General features: G+C 54.1%; 1 protein-coding gene across 1 annotated transcript in view; it reads left to right on the top strand.

Annotated features, from left to right (window-relative positions):
• Positions 1–8,542: 8,542 nt before the first annotated feature.
• The window catches only part of CFAP77 (cilia and flagella associated protein 77), a gene marked incomplete at both ends in the record, with an annotated part of 89,651 nt that continues 74,715 nt past the window's right edge, over positions 8,543–23,478 (top strand). Inside the window, one exon of the mRNA XM_084237607.1 lies at positions 8,543–8,734. Within this exon, the coding sequence (XP_084093733.1) occupies positions 8,543–8,734 (192 nt within the window). The remainder of the gene's footprint in view (positions 8,735–23,478) is intronic.

Below are 23,478 nucleotides of genomic sequence, written 5' to 3'. Positions count from 1 at the left end.
GAGCTCTCCGAGCCCTCCGCCCCCCGGGCCCCCCGCCGATCCCCAGAGCGCTGCGGCAGGGGCTCTCCGGGCCCCCCGCCCCCCGGGCCCCCCGCCCATCCCCAGAGCGCGGCGGCAGGGGCTCTCCGGGCCCCCGCCCCCCGGGCTCCCCGAGGGCCGCACGCTCGCCGCCACCCGCACGTCCAGGCCCCGGGGCAGCAGGCCGCGGCCGCAGAGCAGAGGCCGGTCCCGACCGCGGCGCCAGCTCCGCCCCCCACCCCGACCCCCAGCTGCGGGGGGGGAGGGGCCCTGCCCTGCGGGGGGCGCCTGGCGGCCCGGAGGCCGGGAACCCACTCCCGCCGCCTCAGCCCCCGCCCCGGCCTCGGGCCCGGCGCCAGGGCGGGGCGGCCCCCCGAGCCCCCCGAGGCCGCGGGCGCCCCCCGCGCGACTGACCTGGGCGCGCCCGAAGACCCGCGCGGCCAGGCGCCCTCCAGCCGCGCTGCGAGGCGCCGGCGCTCGCGGTCCGAGCCGGAAGTGTGCGGCGGAAGCGGAAGCGGCCTGACGTCACGTCCGGCCTCCCGCCCGGCTTCCCGCTGCCATAGCAACAGGGCCGCCGCCGGCCCGGGCCTCGCTCGGCGGCGGGCGGGTTTTATTCCTGGGGTCTCGGGGGACGGGGCGCGGCCGAGCGTGATCCTAAAACTGAAACGTGGGGCCGGTTCTCCCACTGGCTCGAGGCTTCGCGCGCGCGTCCCATTTACTTAGCACGGGCTCTGCAGAAATGAACGGGGGGGGGGGGTCCCCGACCCCGGACAGCAAACAAATCAGGCGAGCTAAGGTCAGAGTATCCTCCAAGGGGAATGCAGCAGGGCGGTGTGATAGTGGCTGCAGGCCGTGGCCGCTGCTTTAGATGGAAGGGAAAGCTCCTGGAGGAGTGACTTTTTTTTTTTTTTTAAGATTTATTTATACAAGCACCGGGCACAGTCAGAAGCGCGGGAGGGGGAGAGAATCCACCAGAGCCAGAGCGGGGAGCAGAGCAGGCAGAAGGACCGAAGGACACTGCTGAGGGGAGCAGCGGGCGGCAGGAGAGGTCTGCGCGCCATGTGGGACCCTCACCCCACGGCCGGGGATCGAACCAGCGCTGCAGAGGCTGCGGGCAGCTTCGCAACCCAGCGCTCAACCGCTGCACCACCGGGGAGGCCCATATTTAAGCTGAATTTAGGTGAGAAGGGTGAGCAAAAATCCAGATGGAAGCGGTTGTGGCTGGACGCGAATACAAAGGCCCTGAACTTGGTTGTTGGAGGAAATGAACCAGGCCTGGGCATTTGGAGCCCAATGAATGAAGGGGGGAGTGGTAGGAGATGAAACCGAACGCAGGCGGGCAGCTGCTGGTGCAGGAGCTGCTGTAATCTTAGGTGAAGGTTGGAGCTACAATTCCTATCGTCCCATTTCAACAGAATCTTGATTTTTAATGATTAAAAAAGTTGAACCCAGCCTAATGGAGGTCAGTATCTGCACCATCCATGCTTTTAGCTTTATTGTATAGTGAACATAACCCACATCAGCAACTAGTTTTCTCAATTCTCTACTAACAGCCCTCTGTTGAAGGCATCTTTATTGGGTTTTACCAGCCTCACCTTGTGATTAAGAAAACTAGGGCATAGAGTATTTTGTTCAAGGTGGCTGACTGTTGCCCTACCAGCCCCTCACTGCACCACCCCTACTAACTGTGTGAGCTGCCATGTGGTTTGGGTAAAAAGTGCACAGCTTACATTCTCTGGAAAGTTTGGGAATGAAGTAGCCTGGAGAAATACACACACACACATGCACACGCATTCATGTCACCCCCGAAGGCTGCTCCAGGTCTTAGCTGAGCATTTGTTAGGCTGCCTCGTTTGCTCTGGAAATGTGATGTTGGTGTTTTCCACTGCTGGCATCTAAGGCATTGAAGTTTGGGTTTGTCCTTGGTGCAACTCGGTCTAGGTAAACCCCTTGAGTCTGGTGGATATTACACGTTTCATGAAGATGACGATGAATGGATGAACCTGTTGTAGAGCAACCCCGATACAAAACGGGGTGCCTGACTGTGGGTCCTCACCCACACGTTTAAAAGGACTTATCAATGCTCTACTGCAGGCACACGTGAAAGGTTAATAAAAGGTTTATTTACAAGGGAAGGGGAAATGAGGAAATGTACAGCTCTGGGAGAAAAGTGGGAGACAAAGTTTTAAATGAGTCCTACCCGATCCGCCGATCAGGAATCCCAAAATGGTGCTCTCAGAGTTGGCCGCCAGCCAGGAGCGGTGAGGCCAGGAGGCGAGCGATCGCGAGCCAGAGAGAGCCCAAGGCCCACGTGTTTGGTTTTTATATCCAACCTGGCTACCCAACTCCACCCTCAGGTCCCAGCCACCCTCCCTTGGTGGTGATGGGATTTGTCTTTCCCAATGTTTTGATGGCTTTGGTTTGGAGTGGGGGTGGGGTCCACAAAGCCTGTATGGGATTAACTCAGGACATCATTTCCCCCTAACAATTCCCCCCTTTCACTTTTTGCCACCATTTCCATGGTGATGAAGATCAAACATATGGATGCTGGGATAAAGTCTCAGATGAAAACTTTCCAGGGTTCCAGTCTGAAAGAAAATGAATCCCTCCAGGTAGTGTCCATTGTGGAAAGCGAAAGTCCTCCAGTCCTGGAAAAACAGTTCATCAGTCCCAGCCGAAAGAAAACATCTGGAGGCATTAGCCAGAACAAGACAGCAGATATGTCAAAAATCACAGGAAAAAAAAATCTTAAAATGGTTCAACTTATGTAAAAACAAATTCTCTCAACCTTGATCCCAAATTTTTTAACAGCATAGCAAAAGTTCGCAAACTAAATCTACTTTTAAACCATATTGCCTATTTTTGCATAAAATCACAGGGCAGAATAACTAAGCAGCAATTTTTAGCTGGCTTCGTTGGAATACTCCATATAGGATTCAGAGCGAACTGTTGACATCTGGTCCGTGTAGGCTTCTGGAACAAGTTGGTCTCATCAGACTCCACCTGGGCTTTCCTTTTCTCGAGGGTACCAGGGACTTTTCGTTGGCCGGGTTGTCCAGTCCTGCCAATGGAGGCAAGCTTCCTCACCTTCTTTGGAGGTCTCTGGAACCCTACGAACAAAGCAAACAGGTTTTCCTCTTCTTGGTTCAGCTCTGTTTCAACTTTCTGGAAGAACTCCACACAAAGCCACACAATGAAACTTACGTCCAATTTTTTTCAGTTTAAACAAAATCCCTATGGAAGTTATGCAAAAACAGACTCTGAGATAAGTAGTAAAAGATCACTACCACTATTTTTATGCTGTGTTGGTATCAAGGGGAGAGAAAATGCAAATACAAGTTAGCTTTGTTGGAAGAAAAAAAAAAATTACAACCTTGCTGCAGATCCTGGTCACCAAAACAAGAAAACTTTGTGGATTTAGAACAAAATGCAAAAAAATCATCAGTATTATGTCAAGGAAAACTTAGTAAATATGAGGTGTATTTCCAAGTCTATTCAGTCCTTAGTAGGAAAGTTTTACTCTCAACAGTTCCATCAATAGGAATCTGTTGAGACCTTTTCTCCCTATATTTTCAGAAACAAGTTCTGTAGATATTAAACAATTGAAGTATACAATATTACAAGGTGACAATCATCATTGACAATTTACATCCATATCAGGTCATGGTGTTACCCATTTTCCCAAGTGATAATGCTTCCCTTCTAGTTTTACTCTACTAGGTGAGCCAAATAGAACAAATTCATCTAATGCCTTTCCCAGGAAGAAAGGGAGAAACTTTGTGGAGTGTCTCAGGAGCTCTACTGAGGTTCCACAAAATTTCCTTGCATCAGCCAAATGACAGGCTACCAAATTTGTACTTGAATTTAGATTTCTGGGAAGCTTTGCCAGAAATATCATAAAAATAACAGAAACAACAATATTCAATCTCTATGAAGGCACCGGCTTAGTTCAGTAGCACAATGTTGACAAACAAACCATAACTTTAGTTTTTCTCATAACTGGAGACTCTTTTTTTTTCCCCAATGTCTTTGGGCACCATGTGTACCAATTTGTCAACCACTGGAGGTCAAGACAAGGACACAAGGAAAGGACATACAGACATACAACATATAGACACAAAGAGCTCTTTAGGTACCATTTATCACGCGTGGGATATCTCATACAACTGCAGTTTCACTGATAGGCCAAAGTAACAACAAAAACAAGCAGAGAAAAAAATCTCAAAGTTAAAAACAAAAGTTAAAAAGAAATACCAAAATCAAGATTGAATGCCTGTGTAAAAAAAAAAAAAATACTGCTAGCACATGCATGATCCTAGATGTTATTTCACGTCTCCTAAACTTTGAAAGGAAGAAGACTGCTTAGTTTTTTTTTCCTCAGGGTTTCTTCAGAAAAAAATGAGGCCTTGGGTATCCTGCAACAGTAACTGGAAAAGAAGTCAGTAACATTCAAGGTTTTTTCTGTTTCTTAAACAAATATCTCAAGTCCTCAATGGGTTCACAAGGCCAGTGACTTTGTCTCTGGGTCAGTTCCTTCTGGCACTTTCTTAACTCTGGAATGATGTACCCAGGGTTTTATGCCTGCAAGTTTCAAAGTATGTGTGCTCAGCAAAAGTTCATATGGACCAGTCCATTATGGTTTTCCCGAAACCCTGTCCTGTGGTCTCTTTGTAGGAAAAAAGTCGCAGGTTTCGGTCTCCTGTTCTTTCTATTATTATAAACCTTAAATGCTAAGTCCACTACCTGGTACGGACTCAGCTCTGTGATGCCGTCTACCTTTGCTAACTTTCTCCTTATGTCTGGAGCACTATATGTGATGAACGTCATAGTGATCAAACGAGCATTTTCTGGGGCATCTGGATTTATATCCGTGTGTTTGTATACGTCTGAATAATCCTCTCAAGGAACTCGGATGGATCCTCACTAGCCCCTTGTTCAAGTTCTAATATTTTGTTAAAATTTTGTTTGGGGATTCCCTGCTCCAGTCCTACCAATAAACATTTTTTATACAGGTCCAACATCGCCATTCCTCCATTGTTGGGGTCCCCTCCAGGATCTTCCTCTGGGACAACAATCTCTGGCTCTGGGGACTGCCTATCCTGTTGGTGGAGACGGTCAGCCTCCTCCCTGGCTTTCCTGAATACCATCCTCTGCTCATCCAGCGTTAATAAAATATGCAGCATGGACTGTATATCTGCCCAGTTAGGGCGGTGGGAGACAAAGATAGAGGCAAACAAGTTCGCCATCCTCTTGGGAGCCTGCCGGTACTAGGGAACAGAGCTCCTCCAATTTAGGAGGTCCGCAGTACTGAACGGATGGTGCGACCAAAAGTACCCAGCAGGTCTCCCATGTTCATTTAAGCCACCCATTGGCATCTGGCGAAGGGGAAACTGTCCTGCCTCAGGGTGATCCTTCCTGCCAAAGTGGGTGCTCAGTCTAGTGTGGGGAGGAGACGCCATTTTAGTTTCCTCCCCAGAGGGCAGTGGAGGCTGTGCAGCCTCAGGGGTCTGCACGGGAGGGGCCTTGTCATGTGGAAGAGGATTTTGTCCTGATGTATTTAAAGTATTTAAAATATGATGCTCCTCCTCTTCTAACTCGGCTTGCTGGCAGTCCTCATGGAAAGGGGAAGGTCTATCCTTTCTCTGTGCCATAAGCCGAGCCTCCGCCATATCCAATTTATGGAGGGCGGCCTCTATCCTGTCCTGCATACTTTTAAAGGCTTGATCTTGTATGCTTTTATAAACTGACTCAAAGATGTTACGGTTCTCATCCCTCATGCACTTAATAGTTAAATCAAAGGCCTGATTTTGTTGTTGTATGGCCATGTTAAAAACCTGATTTTGTTGTTGTATGGCCACGTTAAAAGCCTGAATTTGTTGTTGCATGGCTACGTTAAGAGCCTGAATGTGTTGTTGCACATTCTCAGTACGTGAAGTAGAACATCTACCTCTCACAGAAACAAGAATGTAGCAAATTGCGCTTACACAAATGACCAAAAAACCACCCGGAGCACGGACTGTAAAGGGATGGCTTGTAAACCACCCATGTATGTATACAATAGTAAAATCACGTGCCATACACCAGGCTTCATCAAATTATTTATATTAATGAAACTGGTGGTGATATTTAATGGAAGAAGGCTACTCAAATTCAAGGCCGGAAGGAAACTGAAAGAACTCAGGCTAGGGATGAAACTGTATAGGCTCGTGGTTGAGGCCATATTTGAGTCAGAAACGCACCCACAAGGGCTGTACGCACAGGGAAAAAAAACAGACTTTTCAGGACTTGAGACAAATATACTGCGAGTCCTGCAGAACTAGTGCGCTTATGGTGACCAGCGCAAGGAATGTTACTTTGGGCTGGTCAACCGAGGTGTAACTTGGAAACCACGCTGGGCGCCAAATTGTTGTAGAGCAACCCCGATACAAAACGTGTGGGTCCTCACCCGCACGCTTAAAAGGACTTATCAATGCTCTACTGCAGGCACACGTGAAAGGTTCATAAGAGGTTTATTTACAAGGGAAGGGGAAATGAGGAAATGTACAGCTCTGGGAGAAAAGTGGAGACAAAGTTTTAAATGAGGGCCTCCCCGGTGGCACAGTGGTTGAGCGCTGGGTTGCGAAGCTGCCCGCAGCCTCTACAGCGCCGGTTCGATCCCCGGCTGCTCCCCGGCCACCAGAGGAGGGTCCCACATGGCGCGCAGACCTCTCCTGCTGCCCGCTGCTCCCCTCAGCAGTGTCCTTCGGTCCTTCTGCCTGCTCTGCTCCCCGCTCTGGCTCTGGTGAATTCTCTCATCCTCCCGCGCTTCTGACTGTACCCAGTGCTTGTATGTATGTATGTATCAATCAATCAATAAATAAATCTTAAAAAAAAAAAAAAAACAAAGTTTTAAATGAGTCCTACCCGATCCGCCGATCAGGAATCCCAAAATGGCGCTCTCAGAGTTGGCCGCCAGCCAGGAGCGGTGAGGCCAGGAGGCGAGGGATCTCGAGCCAGAGAGAGCCCAAGGCCCACGTGTTTGGTTTTTATATCCAACCTGGCTACCCAACTCCACCCTCAGGTCCCAGCCACCCTCCCTTTGGTGGTGACGGGATTTGTCTTTCCCAGTGTCCTGATGGCTTTGGTCTGGAGTGGGGGTGGGGTCCACAAAGCCTGTATGGGATTAACTCAGGACATCATTTCCCCCTAACAAACCCACAAACTTGCCTGGGACTGGAAGGCAGACTCAAGTTCAGCCAGACCAGTGGTTCCAAAAACACTGCACCAACCGCTTGGGTAACTTAAAAAGTGCAGGTTCCCAACTTTGTGTATGCACATGGGGCACTCCTACCAGGCCGTGAAGACCTGTGGACTCGATAATGACAACACTGTTGAGTATGAGGACTGCGTGTCCTTGGCAGATGCTTGCTGCAGCGTTGAGGATCAAATATGATGCTGGTCTGCATGTCTTTCAAAAAGTGGTTTGGGGACCTCCCCGGTGGCGTGGTGGTTGAGCGCTGGGCTGCGAGGCTGCCCCTGGCCTCTGCAGCGCCGGTTCGATCCCCGGCTGCCTGCGAGGGTCCCACATGGCGCGCAGACCTCTCCTGCCGCCCGCTGCTCCCCTCAGCAGTGTGCTTGGGTCCTTCTGCCTGTTCTGCTCCCCGCTCTGGCTCTGGTGGGTTCTCTCACCCTCCCGCGCTTCTGACTGTCCCCAGTGCTTGTGTAGATAAATAAATAAATAAATCTTTAAAAAAAAAAAATTTAAAAAGGGGTTTGGCTCTTACACACACACACACAGTGAAGCAACGGTGCCAAATGTCCGGGACTGGTGCATCCAGACAGCATGAACTTTGAAAGAAATCCAAGGGGGCGGGAGGTTTTATAAAAGCGTATCCTCAGGCCCCGTTTGCACATATTCTGATTCAGGAATCTGTGTGTTTCAACGCCCTCCAATCCGTTTCTCAAAGTTGGTCACGGCGGATCTTAACCTCCACACAGAAGAGAAAGCGGGGGTCCGGGAGGCTGCGAGCCCGAGGTCACAGGGGATCAGCAGTAACTTCAGGGCTCGGGTTTCTGTCTGGAGGCCAGAACTTGGGGGTCAGGTCCCGGCCCGCCCGCGCGGAGGGCACACTTGCCTCGTCAGCCGCGGGGGGCCCGGTCCCCTTTAACACTCCCCAGTCGTGGGTCTTGGTTCTTTGCTGCGAAGCCTCTGAGCAGGCCCACCTCGGTGACCAAGAGGAGTTTCTGGAAAACGTTCTACAAACTCCCGGCCGTTGGCGTCCCGTCGCCACGGAGACGGACCGCCCCATTCTCCCTCGAGGGGGGTCCTGCCGGTCCCCCGGTTCCCGGTCCGCAGCGCGGCGCCCAGAAGACGCTCGGGGCGGCCCAGGGGCGCAGAGGGGCTGCCGGGCTCTGGGCAGCAGGCGGCGGCGCGGCCGCGCCCACCCGGGGGGCGCCCACCCGGCCCGAGGGGTGCGCCCGGCCCGCGCCCCGCGTCTGTCTCCGCGCCCAGGTGCCGGCCGCGGCGGACGCCCCGCGCCCCGGGATGCCCGAGGCCAAGAGCCCCCGCCAGGACGGAAGGCCCTGGAAGAAGAAGCAGCCGGCGCGCCGCACGGTCAGCCAGATCTGCCCGCCCCCGCGGCGCCCGCTGACCGTGGCCGACATCCGGCCGGGCATGGAGAACGAGCGGCTGGGGGTCGTGAGGGATTCCATGTTTCAGAACCCGCTCATCGTCAAGGTGAGCCGCCCCCGCTCGCGCCCCGCTCGCCCCCCGCTCGCCCCCGGCACCCGCGCGCCCCCGGCACCCGCGCGCCCGGCGCCTGGCACCGTCCGCACCCCCGCGCGTCGCGGGCAGGTGGCCTCCGGGCCTCAGTGTCCCGGCCGCAGGGTGGGCAGCACTGGCCTCCCCGAAGGCGGTGCCGGGAAGGCTGGGTAGCGCGGGCCGCGGGCCGGGCAGCGCCTGGCACGTGCCAGCCCCTGGGCGCAGCCGTGGGGACTGTGGCCGCCGCCAGGGGGGCTCACCCTGCGGTTCCCCCTCCGGCCTCAGGTGGACCCAGGTGCGGGGTGACAGCCCCGGGGCGCGAGGCGCGAACCCCCGCCCCTGCCCTGCACCCGGGACGGGGCCGCTGTGGCCCACGACCGCCTCCCCTCGAAGCGCGCCGCTCGCTTCCGTCCCCTTCCCGCCGGGCCGCTCCCCGGACACCGCCCTGCTGGGGCGGCGGGAGAAGTCGGGGTGCGCCCCCGGCCGCTGCACCCCGCGCCGCTGGAGGGCGGTGTGCGGTTAGAAATGCGCGCAGCTCCCGGCCGCGGGAGGCGCGGCGCGGGCGGTAACCATGGAGCCCCGTAAACACAGATGACAAGCGCCAGGCCCGCGCCCCTCAAAGCCCAGAGGGCTTCGCTGTTGGTCTAGGGTTTTGGCACGGAGAGCCCGGGCTTCCTGGCCACCAAGCCGGCGTTCGCGGAGTTCACCGGGTCCTGTGAAATTCCAACTGTCCTTTTGCCTTCCCCAAAATGCGTCCCGCGCCAGCCCTGGGGGAGGCCGGCTTGTCACAGCCAGGCCCTTCCACCCCATATGCCCACGTTCTTCGGCCCCCCACAGTGGGACAAGGGCCTCGCCTACTTCTAGGTGAGAAGCGCCACTCTCAGCTAACAGATGGGACGGACAGATGGACGTCACCTTTCCGGGGTTAAGGGGGGACTCTCTCCTCATCCCGCTCCCTCTGATCAGAGGCTTCAGTCTTGGGTCATTGTTTTTACTCCGGCAGTTTCTGCAGGCGACCGCTGCCAACTTAAATATAAAATGAGTGGTTTTGTGGAGTTATGATCCCCACGGCGAATTAGTAGCGTGATTACCCCCCTGAGCCGTATATGCTCACACACACATACAGATGGGCGTGTGCATATGCACGCACAAACATACACACAGTATTTCACGCACGTGTGCATATTTATACTATGCTACAATCTTGGAAGAATATATTATAATATTATCATAACTGTACATGTATACACACACACGCACACGGCCAGGAGTAAGCAGGTCACGCATACGCAATATCTGTTCTGCCCCTCACACCCCACTTTTACTCTCCTTCCGTGTCAGGGACCGCATTTGGCCTCTGGGTGGCACTAGCTGAACAATTTCCAGGGTGAAATCAGTCTGATTCCTGAACCCAAACTTCACGGTGGAATATGCACGGGAGATGCCTGACCCACCACGAGGGGCTCTGTCTTTGGGGAAAGGGACCGGGGCAGACTGCCCTGGCCAGCCTGCTGGGGTGCAGTGCAGGGCTGCATCCCGGTGCTGTGCCCGACTTTCCTATGGTGGTCGGGGCAGCTGGGGGCAGAGGGCACTTCCTCCTTCCTCCTGTCCCTTCCCCTCCCCTCAGGCTCTTGATGGGCTATGAGGTACTTCCTGTAGTGCTTAAGATCATGTCCCCAGGTTGGTAAGATTTTCTACCAAAGCTCACCTAAATAAAAGTTGCAGAGACAGTAAGAACCAAAGGGAACCCGACTGTTACCTTGTCCAGACCCCTCTTTACAGATGTGTCCACCGGGGCGTCTGGTGGGCCTCTTTGCTCCAGGTCCTGGCGGGGCTGGGCTGGAAGCCCTTCCTGTCCACTGCCCACCTGTCCAGCGTCATCCTAGGAGTGGATGACCCTGGACAGCTGCCTATAGTTTAAAGACAATTTAAATAGGGGAAAAACTTTGGGGACCTTTGGACCGGTAAACAGGAGAAGATGCAGAATATTCCAGACTGTGGCGCCTTTAAAAACTGCTTTTTTAAACGATGTCTCTGCAGTGTCCGTGCGGGCGTGGCTCATGGGTTTCTTTCCGGTGACAGGTCTGTGTCACAAGCCCGGGATTTCTGACCTGGGTTTAGTTGCTCCTTCTCAGGCGTGCACAGGGTGGGGAGGCGTGCGCGCTGCCCTGGGTGCCCTTAAAGGAAGGCGGCAGCTGGAGGGTGTTTTGGTTTGTCTACGTGGGAAGCAGAATGTTGCCTCTATACCCGCAGAATACAGCACCTGAGGAATCATCATTTATTCCGCCATATTGGAGGGGGTTGTTGTTCAGATTGTTTTCTCCCGTGAAAAGGATCAGGGGTTTTGCTTTTTTCATTTAAAATGCAGACCTACCGCCTGAGCAGGCCCGGCCCTGCTATTTCACACCCATGGAATTCACCGGGAGGGGAGACGCATCAGTTATTCAAGAACGTGTCTGCAAGCTGCCACAGTAACCAAGCAAAAAGTGAAAACCCAGACACCGAGCCGCTATTTCATCTCCCCGCGCAACAACTCTTTGCCTCATTTAAAACCAAGCCAACGGGTTATTGCGTGGGGCTGATTGCATCAACTCCGTGTTTTATGTGGCCACAAAAAGATGTAAATATTTTCCATTAGAAAGGGTTTCTACGCGATTGTAGAAAGTGATGGGCGGTTAGCCAGTTTTCCTTCAAATGTGACTCTCGGGGAAGAATAAAATTAAATAGCGAGAGAACCCAGCTTCGCCCCGCTCGCGTCTCGCTTCCCCAGAATTCTGTGACTCTGCACAGGATCCCGCTACCACAGCCTTCAAGGCTCCCTCACAGCCCTGTCAGGAGCTTCCTGCCACCGGGACGCGGCTGATATCCTGTCAATACAATTATAGGGAGAGGCTGCTCGGGGCGCCGCTGACAGCCTGGCGTCCCTGTCGCCCTGGAGAGGCGCCCTGCGAGGCGGCAGGATTTATGGAAACCAGCAGCTTTAGAAAGTGCAAATGATCACGGAGCCCGATTTTTTTCATAATTTATGACGGACTTTGTTTTTCTGTGGGGGTTTATGTCACAAATAAGAAGTGCCTGCATGTGTACAATAGAGTCACAGAATCACAGCGCTGGGGGCTGGGGGAGGGTTCCACACAGCTAGTCCCACTCCTGTTTAGAGACATCAAGGCCGGGGGTGGCGGGGGTGGACGCGGCCGAAGGTCCAGCCTAAGCTGGTGGCGGAAGCGGGATGGGAACGGCTCTGCAGGTGGCCAGCCCCCCACCCTATTGGCCGCAACACACAATAATGAGTTGAGCCAACCCAGGTGGGGTCCTCTGCCCAACAAAAAATGTTGACTGGTGAATCTGATTCAAATCGCATTTCAACTTCCTTCCAAAGTGAGCTGCACTGCTTTTTCGGGATGCATTGACTGCCGGGTTGTAAGTTTACTCGGTGTCCAGCACCACCCTCAGCTCTCTTGCAGCCCTGAAAGCAATCGAGAACTTAGTTTAGAATTCAGTCCTTGGCCACTAGTTAACTATTTAGCTGGGAGGAACAGGTATATGTGTGTGTGTGTGTGTGTGTGTGTGTATACACACACATGTAGGCAGGTGTCTATATAAATACTCCTATATATGCACGTGATCTAAGCATAGATACATACAATGTCATATACAGTGTATGTGATATACATGTTCTATGACATGGGACACATGTCTATGTTTGTATAGCTCAGCACTGTACCTGCCTTAAAGAAAGCGCTCAGGAATTAGCTCTTAATTTTGCACACACACACCAATAGTAAGACAAGCCAGTCACGGTGGCGCCTGCACATTTCCAGGGAACTGCACCGCCCAGAAGGGTTTGGATGTGGGAGGAGGCCGCCGCCGCAGGACTCCTGGAGACCAGGACTCCTGGAGGAGCGGAGGTGGGCTGGACCCCGGGGGCGAGGAGAGGCAGCTTCCCACAGGGCGGACGCGAAGGAACCTCAGCTCCCTGGGGCCAGATGACTGTGTCTTTCTTAGATCCCAAAGGTTCTTAGATTTCACCCCAATTTGAGTTCTACTTTACGAGGCTTGACTCTCTGCTGGGATCATTATCCTTATCATCCCGAGGAAGCCTTTATTTAGAGCCCGGGTGTTCAGATTGGGTGCCCTCCGCAATGAGGCAGCCACGCCAGGCCCACTAACAGGCGACTTCCATGATAAATATTGATGCTGGTTGGTGGAAACACACGCACAGAGGCGCGGCCCGGACACACACACAAACACGGCGGCCCACATGTGGGTCAGGGTTATTATCACGTGTGAATGTTCCATTCGACTTCACCTGTTGCCGATAACACACCTCTGGTCGCTGCAGCCTTTTCACGTTCAATTCCAGTGTGACAGGAGAAAAGAAAACGTAAGGAAGAGGGATGGAAAATGAGGCACCGCCCTGGTGCCTGGCTCTGCTGGCCGGTGGGTAGTGCCGTTTTTCTAGGAAAAGCGTTGTGGTTATTTATCCCTGCAACTGTCTCCTAGGTTCCTTTGCTTCTTTGTAAATCAAAGCCTCCCTCTTCCTGGCCCCCACTCACATCCTTGAGAGCTGTTCGCCCTGCCCAGCCCTGTGGCCATTTCGGAAAGCAGAGCTGTTCCAGGCAGGCCTCTGGCCACAGCCCCGGGGGCAGCCGCTGGGACGGAGGCGCCTGCCCACCTCTCTGTTCTTCTGGAAAGTGGTGCTTTGCTTTGAACCCTTAATGAAGACCTCAGACTTTGGGTTCCTCTGGTTGAAATTCAGCCCCCTTCTGTTTCCATGGCCCTCAGAACTCTGTGGCGGGAAGGTCGAGTGGGGGGAACTAGTCAGCAGTCGCTTCCAGCACCTTCCAGAATCTCAGTGGTTTGAGTGTTGCTCATGGTGTGGTTCAGGCTGCTTTTCCTTTATTTGAAAGACCAAGTTTCCTTGATTTACTCCTGGCCCTGCGGACAGAACTTCAAAACCTGCTTTTCCAGTGTATTGCTTTTCAAGCTGTTCGGGGGGCTCCAGGAGTATCAGAGGTCTCATAAAATGTCTGATTCAACTGCATTTTTAAAGAAAATGCCTCTCTACCTGTTTAAAAAGTACAAAGACAAGGAAACTCAGTGAAATGTATTCCATGTGAAATGTTAACGCCGGAGACCACCGATGCTGGGGGGTGACAGTTTTGGGGTGTTAGTGCTGTGTTCGTGCGGTTCTGGCCACTAGGACAGGTGTGGAGGAGGGCTCCCCTGTGCTCCCCGGGCACTGGGCTCTTTCTAGCCTCGGCCTCACCTGCCGCCGGCTCCTGTGTTGGGACCCTCTGGTGGGTCAGACAAAAACAAGCCAAGGCCAGACGGTCACAGCCAGGCCACGCTGGGGTCTCTTTTCTTGCATGTGGTAAATGTGGGGTGTTTCTCACTCGCCTTGTCTAAAAAAAAAAAAAAAAGCCAGCACTCGATGGTCGTTGTTAGCACTTCAGCCAACGAGACAAATCCACCCAAGTGCTTATTTTTACCCCCTTGTGCCCTTGTTGAAAAATACTGTCGCCTGGCCAGACCAACACGCGCCGGGAGACCCGTGAGCTCCGGTGTTTGCGAGACGCATCTCCTTGCATGGATCCAAGTCCCTGAAGTTTGTCCAGAAGATGAAAGCGGGGACTCAGGAGCACTTTGGTTTCGAGGGGCAGCTTTAGCGAGGGGCGGCGGGTGGCTGGCGGTGTGGGGCCCAGAGCAGAGCGGCCACGCCGCATGACCGTGTGGGAGGAGCCCGGCCTGCAGAAGCTCAGAGGCCACAGCTGCCACAAAGACAGTCGGGGGGGGGGCGGCGGGGGGGAGAGCAAAGAGACTTGGAGAGGGGAGACGTCTTGGCCAGAGCACTTCCAGTGAGGGACTTAGAGCGCGGGGCAGCTCCGCGGCCTCCCTGGACGGTGGTGCCTGTGGCTGTGGGCCGCGTGCAAATGCACCTGAATGTCCGCTCACACAGCGCTGCGGTGCCCTTCCTGCTCCTCCCAGGAACTTTTAAGAAGAGAGTAGACTTAGATTTTTTTGGGGTGGGGGGGTTATGCATGTAAGACCTTGACGAGCCCATCACAGTGTAGCAAACGCCGACAACGGAAAGGTCCAGGGAGGACAGTGATGGGCTCATTTCCCGTGCGTGTGTGGTCTGGCCGGCGAGCCCCAGCCCCCCGCAGTAAGGCCGACAACAGTGACTAAAGGCAGAGGCCGGGCGGGGCAGGAGCTGCTGAAGCTCAGAGGGTGGCGCTCCTGGGCAGAGCTGCAGGATGAGTGAGGGGCCTGTGAGGACAGTTGGCGGTGGGGGGTGGAGGGGTGAGGGGTGGAGTAGGGGGCTGGACTGCACGAAGGCCTCACGTCCGCATGGGCAGAGTGTCCTCGGCAAGCCTGGCGCTGGTCTGTGAGCGTCCTGGGGAAAGCAGCAGCAGTCTCCATGTGAGCAAATAGGACTTGGTGAGCACCTGCTCTATTCTGGGGGCATAGCAGGTGCCACCTGGGCTACAGGCTTTGCCTCCCAAGAGCTTATAGTGCAGTCGGCAGAAACTGGTATAAGAGCAACAGAGAATGGTGGGGTGGGGTGACAGGCATCCGCTGGGCCCATGGCCCGGGGCAGCTGCACCTGAGCGAGGGAGGCAGGGCTGGCTGGCCTGGTTAGCCTGCATGTGCTGGATGCTGACAGCACCTGGGGCCCACAGAGGGAACTGGGGCGCTGGGGCAGGGTAGATTGAGTGATTGTGTGGCCTGAAGCTTACGCAATTTGGGGGCCTCTCATTAAAAAACAGAGGACAAAATTATAAGGAACATTGGAAATCAAGTCCGGGCTGTGGAAGGGGCTGCGTGCAAGGGAGGACCCTGAAGCCAAAGCTTCATCAGCTTCAGGCAAATGAACACGTGACAAGGGAGGGAAAGTGGCCCAGAAAAAGGGGTGGCCTTTCCTGCATGGGTGTGGTGGGAGTAAGGGGGTTCCGGGCCAGACCTGAGTCCCAGCTCCTCCCTAGGCCACGTCACCGCACGTCACCCACTCGTGCGCTGAGCACACACGCCCCGCACCGGGACACCAGGCCCAGCCCCACGCGGTGAGCCACCGTCTACCGCACCCTCCCGCCATGACCCTGGCCACCACGCCTGCTCCCACACCTGGGCTTCCACGCCCGAGCCTTGTCCCTCCCCCAGCCCGGCCCCCAGAAACCACCACCAGCCTGCCCGGCATCTGCTCATTCTGGCATTTGCAAAATGCTTCTTGAGGGACTCCTAGAGGCCAGGCAGGTATGGGGGTCCCTTGGGGATGCAAGAGCCTTGGTTTCCACCTGCAGGCAGCATGGGTGGTCCTGGTGAAGACAGATCCTCAGAGAGGCAGGGGCTGGGAGGCGCCGGCTACGGCTGGCCAGGGAGTCCTACCCTGAGGACGGGCCGCTTCAGCCCAAAGCCTGAGATGAGGGCCAGGCAGGTGAGAGGAGCCGGACAGGTGAGAGGAGCGGGCAGGTGAGGGGAGGGGGCAGGTGAGAGGAGCCAGGCAGAGTATGTGTCCTGTTTAGGTGGGTGGTGGGCAGAGATTGTTTCGTGAGGAGACCCCAGGTCAGGAGATGCCTGGAACTTTGGAGGCCTTAGGGGAGACGGGGAAGGCGAGCTGAGAGGAGGCTGAGCAGGGAGTGGGGGCCAGATCCTGGGGGGGTCCCTAGTCAGCGACTGACCTGGGGCAGGGGGTATGCTGCAAAACAAGTGACAGAAACCAGCCAGCTCCGGCAAGGCCAGGAGAGAAGCCCCGAACTCGGTGACAGGTGCCCAGGGCCGGCGCCTTTCTCCCTGCACTGAAGGGACCGTGGCCTTCGGGGTCCAGCAGGCCCTGGCTGTGGGGTGCTTGGGCTTGGCTGGGGAGATGGCCCTGCGCCCTCCCCTGCTGGCAGGACCCCTCTGCCCATCCCCTCACCAGGCCGGCTGCCTGGAGCGCCAGCGGACGGGACGCAGGCTTCCCTGGTTTAGGGTTAGTGGCTGCAATTTGTTTACTCTTTGCAAGTTAAACAGCCCCCCTCCTGCCGTACTCCAAATTTCTGTCTCGTGCTTTGACGGAACCTGCTGGAGTGATTCCAAGGGGTCCCTCAGGGCCGAGAGCGGGGCTCTGCGGCTGCCTCCGGAAGCTGCATAAACTGTCACTGAAGATTTGGCTCTCTCTGTAGGCACCCAGTGGGCATAAATTCGAAGGTTTAAGCGAGTCTTTCAAAAACTCCCCTTCTAAAGGGAAGCGCCTGTCTGGCGTTTCTGAAATCGTCTCTTCTCAGCAGCCGCTTGCCTCTCCCTGCAGATCTTCCGGATCGCCTGGCAGGATGCTCGGGGGCACAACTCCCCCCCACCCTCCTGCCCCCCAGTGGAGAGGGTGCTGAGGGGTGCTGAGGCCTGTGGCTGGGCTGCTGGGAGCTCCACTGTGCCGGCTGATGGCCACCCTGTGCAGCGCCCACGGGTGCCAGGCCCGAGCTGGCCCCTCTCTGGCATCATCTCCTCCTAATCTGTGCAGCAGTCCCAAGAGATGGGGCTCCTGCCACCCCACCTTATAGACAGGGAGGCTGAGGCGTGGAGAGGTTTGATGATGACCGTCGTGTGGGTAAGGCGTGGAGGAGCCTGGCTTCCAGCGAGGTCTGTGGGCCGCAGCTCAAGGTCAGCATCACAGATGGAAGGGGCTGGGTGACCCCGACGGCCACCTGTGTGGGCTACCAAGCGCCCGGCTTTTACACATGCCCCCACTCTGCAAGGCACGCTGGGAGCTCAGGAGGATGCGGTGACAGGCCCGAGGTCACACGGGAGCGAGGGTAGGGCTCTGCCCTGAGGCTGAGCTCACGGCCTGACAGGTGGTACCATGAGGCCTGTTCCCGGAGACCCCACGGCCCGACGGACAGCGGAATCCAGCTCATCCCGTCTGCATCTGCTCCCTCCGGGGGCCGGTAGGCTTCCTGTCCTCGGGGAGCTTCCGCCCTGTTGGGCCCACGCACGCACAGAAGCTGCCCACGCAGGCCTGAGCACAGTCACGCCGCGGCCACGGGCCCCACATCCTCCCCCGTTGCAAGAGTTGGGGCGAGGGAGAGGGCGCAGCCGAGAGTGGTTCAGAGAAGCCCGGTGAAGTTGCTGGGAGGCCGCAGCACTCAGCTGGTGTGTATGGAGGAAGCAGGGCACCCCAGAGGGAGAAGAGGGCCTGGAGTCGAGAGGGAGCCCCTGGTGTTTGTGCTTGGAGCCAGCTCTGCAGGGGGCCTAACAGGCGGACATGAGGGAGGGGCGCTGGCAGCAGCTTGGGACAGCGGCGGGAGGAGTCTGCCCTTTCGGTGACACACACAGTCTTAAGAAGGGACAAGACGTCTACAAGGAGGGTGGCTGGTTTCCCACGGCAGGCTGGGGTCCGGGCTCCTAGCTTGCCCATCTGCTGGCCAGGGGGCCAGCGCGGCCGGGGGGGGGGGGGGGGGGGGGGGGGGGGGGCAAACCGCCTGGGGCTGACCGGGGTGGCTTCACCCTTTCAAAGAGAAGGTGTCCCCTCCCCCTCTCCCCCCACCGCCCCTTCCCCGCCCCCCTAATCAGGAGAGCAAATTGTTATCAGATTAGCAGCAGCCCTGAAAGCACAGCCCGCTCACCCGAGGTTAGTTAGCATTTAGATAGACTGGGACAGGGACCCACACAATAGGCATCAAAGCTCGGCTCCGGCTGCAGGAGGGATTAATTTCTTTAACCAACAGGCCTGATCTGGCCTAACTCATTACCCTGCCTTGTCAGCGCGATGCTCGATGCGATTGAAGATTACGCCATTTAGGCCTCTCCCTTGTTTTCCGCCGAAACCTGGGCTATTGAATTGTACATTCTTGCGTGGCTCCGTCAATACTCAGCGGCCTGAGGTTCTAATTCTGCTTCATTTAAACTTCATCAACTTTTCCAATCAAGTGGAAGGATCCGAAATAGGCTCTGAGAGCAGAAAGGCCGGCTCCCTTTGTCAGATAATTTATTCTGTCTTCTCGCCGCTGCCTCCCACCCCATTCCCTTTCTCTCTCCTGCCTCCCGCCCCCACCCCCTCCAAGCTTTCTCCCTCCTCTCCTTATCCCAATGCTGAAAATGAGATTACAGTATTTAAATGACTATGATAATCAATCTAGGGACCCGGGGCTGAGATTGAGGTTAATTTTTCTTAGCAGAACAAAGAAGCGCGAGCCTCCAGGGACAGCAAAGTGCAATCTGCGCCGCTTGCTTGTGGTTTTTTCCCCCCTGAAATTGCAGTTTTAGGAGTCTTTTCTTGTTACTAACCAGGCGCCGAGCGCGATTTTTAAGGGCCGGCAGCCCCGGAGAACAGGCACGTAATTCCGAGCTGATAAACAGCGAACGGCCTCCCATCAACAATTTTAATAGGAAAAAAAAAAAGTCACTTATCTGATATGAGTACAGATCTAATGAAAGGGTGATCATTTACCTTATTTATTTTTAAACACACGAGGAATCACTTCCCGCTCTGTTAGAAGCAGTCATCACAGCCCCGCCGCGCGCCCGCAAACTTTTGCATGAAAGGCCTTGTCACTCAGGCCGTCTTCCCTGGCAGCCGCCGCGGCTGTGAAAGTTGAGATTTTTGTCATGTTTTGGCTAATTGGAAACAGGGTCATTATGCCATGGAAAAGCGACATGAAAGGGACTTGTTGGATGGCTACCCAAAGCAGTCACCAGCCGGCCGCGCGCGCCCCCCACCCCGCCCCGCACCCCCAGCTCCCAAAACACAGAGACTCCGAATGCGCCTGTTTCTCCGGCTCCCTGGCTAACTTGTCAGAGCTGCTTTACAAGCCGCCGCCAATGTTATCTTTTATTTGTGTCAGGAGAGAGGATTTGACAAGTTCCGTATACAATGTTCGTTTGGCAAGGCAAATTTTTCATACCAATTTTGAGCAGGAAATGAAACTATCTTTCAGCAGAACCAGCAGCAGCGTTTTTTGGACAGACTTATTATGAGAGGGAGGATCGCAGAACTTTATTTCCTGGCAGGGTCCCGAAAAAGCCTGACATGTTTTTTTTTTTAAAAAAGTGGGAGCTGGTTTCCACCTGCTCCTTGTTGGGGGAAGTAGGGGCACTTGTCAGGCCTTCAGACATCCCTGCTCCCTCCTCGCAGGTTATTAATAGGCTGGAATAAACTGTTCCTCGTTGAGATGATAACAACGTTGTCTCGGGCCCTTTAAGCGGCGGGCAGGCCGCTGACAGTCATCGGCGAGTGCGGGGCAAAATATTTAATAGGCAGTGTCTGAAGGAGCCACAAATAAGCAGCCCTGTTTGTGAACAGGGAGGCCCCTCCGCCCCCGACCCTGCTTTCCATCACTGTTTACCTAAAAACGACTCTCTCACCCTCTGTGCTACCAAATTCATTTGGGGCATTGGTTTATGGTGACATTTTTCTTTCTTAAAGCAAATATTGACTCACCACGGGGAAATTAAAACTCCATTAGGCGCCGCTACATTGTAGGCGGCTACATTACACAGGCGCGCTGCTATTAACTGGCTTCCTCCTCAGGAATAATTCAGGGGGGGGGCAGAGGAAAAGGGGGAAGAGAAGATGGAGCTCAGCCATAATTTCTTTAAATGACGTGATCTAAATCAGCCAAGGAGATCATTACAGGCCCATCCGTCTAAACATACAAAAGACGCTGCCTAATAAGATAGTGAATTTGTCAACACAAAATGCCAGTGGTCCAGTTACCTCGAGACTGGGGAGAGAGGGCCAGGTTTGGGGAGCTCAGGCCCAACACCCTCCCCTCTGCTGGGCACAGGAGCCAGGGTGCAAGTTGCTTTCGCCTGGGTGCAAGATGTCCTTCCTTCCTCTTGGGGCCACATCCGGTCCCCTGGCAGCCGCCTCGCTGCCTTTTGCCCAGTGTGAACACCCCGCTTTCCTGCCTTTACCCACAGGCCTCTTCCTGCAGCCCCACCTGCCCCATCTCAGGTCACCCCTGGGTCTCATGGTCTCATCCTCTGCTTACTGGCCAGCGCCGCCGGAACAAAGGCCCGTACCGTAGCCTGGACAGCGCACGACACACTGCCTTGCCATTCTGGGGGGTGAGGTAGCTGGGGTCGGGGTGTGGACTGGCTGGGTCCTGCTACAGGCTGAGAAGTCAGTGCCAGGTCTCTCTCTGCCTTGCAGGGGGCCATCTCCATTCCACACGGTGCTCCCCTGTGTGAGTCTATTTCCAAATTTCACCTTTTTATAAAGACACCAGTTAGATTGGATCAGGGGCTCACTCCAGCCCATCATGACTTCATCTCAGCGAAATACCTTTGCAGTGGCCCTATCGCCAAAATAGGTCACAGGGCCTCCCCAGTGGCGCAGTGTTTGAGCACTGGGCTGCGAAGCTGCCCGCAGCCTCTGCAGCACTGGTTCGATCACCGGCTGCTCCCAGGTCACCGGAGGAGGGTCCCACATGGCGCGCAGACCTCTCCTGCCGCCCGCTGCTCCCCTCAGCAGTGTACTTCGGTCCTTCTGCCTGTTCTGCTCCCCGCTCTGGCTCTGGTGAATTCTCTCACCCTCCCGCGTTTCTGACTGTCCCCAGTGCTTGTATAAATAAATAAATAAATCTTAAAAAAAAAAGTGATCAAAATTAAAAAAAAAAATAGGTCACATTCTATGTAGCCTTGGGCTTGGGTTCTGGTGCCTGGTCATGAGCTGTGGTGAGGCTAACAAGGCAGTCACAAAGGGGAGGCCCTGGATGTTGAACTTGGGGTTTCCCTCTTGATGAAGTCTGTGGGTACGGCAAACACTGAGACCACTGGGGTGATCTCCTCTCCAGTGTGGGGTAGACCACTTGGGAATAACCACAGGTCTGTCATCCATGGTACTTTGCCATGTTGTTGGTGTTTAATCCTTAATTTTACCTAACATGGGTCACTAACTATCTGGGACACTCCTTGAAGGGAGACCCACAATATACTTCTTTTCATTTTTCACAGAGTTATCCATCCATCACCCAACCACCTACCCACCCACCCATATACCCTACACCCATGCATGCATGCATGCATCCATCCACCCACCCATCCATCCACCCATCATGCATCCATCCATCCATCCATCCATCCATCCATCCATCCACAATATATATTAGTTAGGCCCTTGCCTAACTAATGAATTATTTTCCACCTTGTGTGCTCAACTAATAATTAACTATAGTTGTTTCCTGCCTCCACCACACCTCTCATGCCACCATGCCTTTGCACAGGCTGTTCTCTCTGCCAGGAAAACCTTCCTCACTGTTTCCAGGGCTGGAAAATGCACTCTGATCTGCAGAGGCCCTGATTAACTCCTCCCTCTCCTGTGCTACCTACCCCAACTCCCTCTACCACGTGGGTCCTCCTCTGGTGTTTTTTTGTATATAATTTCACGTGACCTTGACGTATTGTAACCCTTAGGGATAGGGATTGTTGCTCTTGGTCTTCGTGTCCTAAGAGCTTATGTAGTGCTTGGTACTTAACAGGTGCTGCCAGTTGGATGGATGAATGGATGACCAGCTGCATGACTTGGGGGCATTATTTTTCTTCCTCTCTCATTTCCAAGATTTCAACTAGATTCTTTGACCATAACTGTGTTGTTGTTGTTGTTGTTGTTTGTAGCAGTGTATTTAAATAAACGATGTAGTATCCTTTGATACCTTTTAGTGAGTGAATTACTTTTTAAAAGTCTTCTATTTATTCACTCTTCCCCCCTTTTATTTGCCTTATTAAATCTATTTCTTCAGATTACCCTATTAGGCATTAACAATTAAGAATTTAGGGGCCTACCTGGTGGCGGAAGGGGTTAAGCACCGCACTGTGAAGCAGTCCGCAGCTTCTGCAGCACGAGTTCGATCCCCCGGCCGGCCAGGGAGCAACCCACATGGCGCAGCAGACCTCTCCTGACTCACCCACTGCTCCCCTCAGCAGTGTATTTCAGCCAATCTGTCTGTTCTGTTCCTCGCTCTGTCTCTGGTGAATCCTCTCACCCCCACAACTCTGGTCTGTACCCCAGCATAAATAAATAAATATGTATGCATAAATAAATCTTTAAAAAAAATTAAGAATTTAAGTGGCTATTACCACCATGCTCAAGATGTAAAGGAAAGTATGTTCACAATGCATGAAAAGATAGGAAAAAGAACAAACAAAAACGAAATGGAAATTCTAGATGTGAAAACACAATATATGAAATTTAAAAATTCACTGAACGTGTTCAAAACAGAATCTAAATAGCAGATGAGTCAATGAACTTGAAGATACAGCAATAAAAACTACCCAATTGGGGGCCTGTGAGGCAGGATCAAAATGTCTAATGTATGTGTAGTGGAAGAAATAATGACCAAAATTTCCCCAAAGATAGATTTACAAGACACATAAGCTCAGGGAACCCCAGCCAAGATATAAAGATATAGAAGACGTCATAACACCACACAAGTCATAGGCAGCATAGCCAGCTTGCTAAGAACCAAAGAGAAAAGCTTGAAATCAAACAGGAAACCAGCACACGGCACACAAGGGAACACACCCAAGTAAGCGGCCGTCTTAGTGGGAACAAAGCACGTAGTAACCAAAATGCTGGCACATGTTTGGTCATTGGAATTTCTAGTTCTTTTTTTTTTTTTTAAAGATTTATTTATTTATGCACACAAGAACTGGGGTACAGGCCAGAGGTGCAAAGGATGAGAGGACTCACCAGAGACAGAGTGGGAAGCAGAACAGGCAGACTGACTGAAATACACTGCTGAGGG

This window comes from Talpa europaea (assembly GCF_964194135.1).
Source record: "Talpa europaea genome assembly, chromosome: 7".
Classification (NCBI taxonomy): Eukaryota; Metazoa; Chordata; class Mammalia; order Eulipotyphla; family Talpidae; genus Talpa; species Talpa europaea.
Note: the sequence above shows the minus strand (reverse complement) of the source record. Positions and strands in the feature narration are given on the sequence as shown.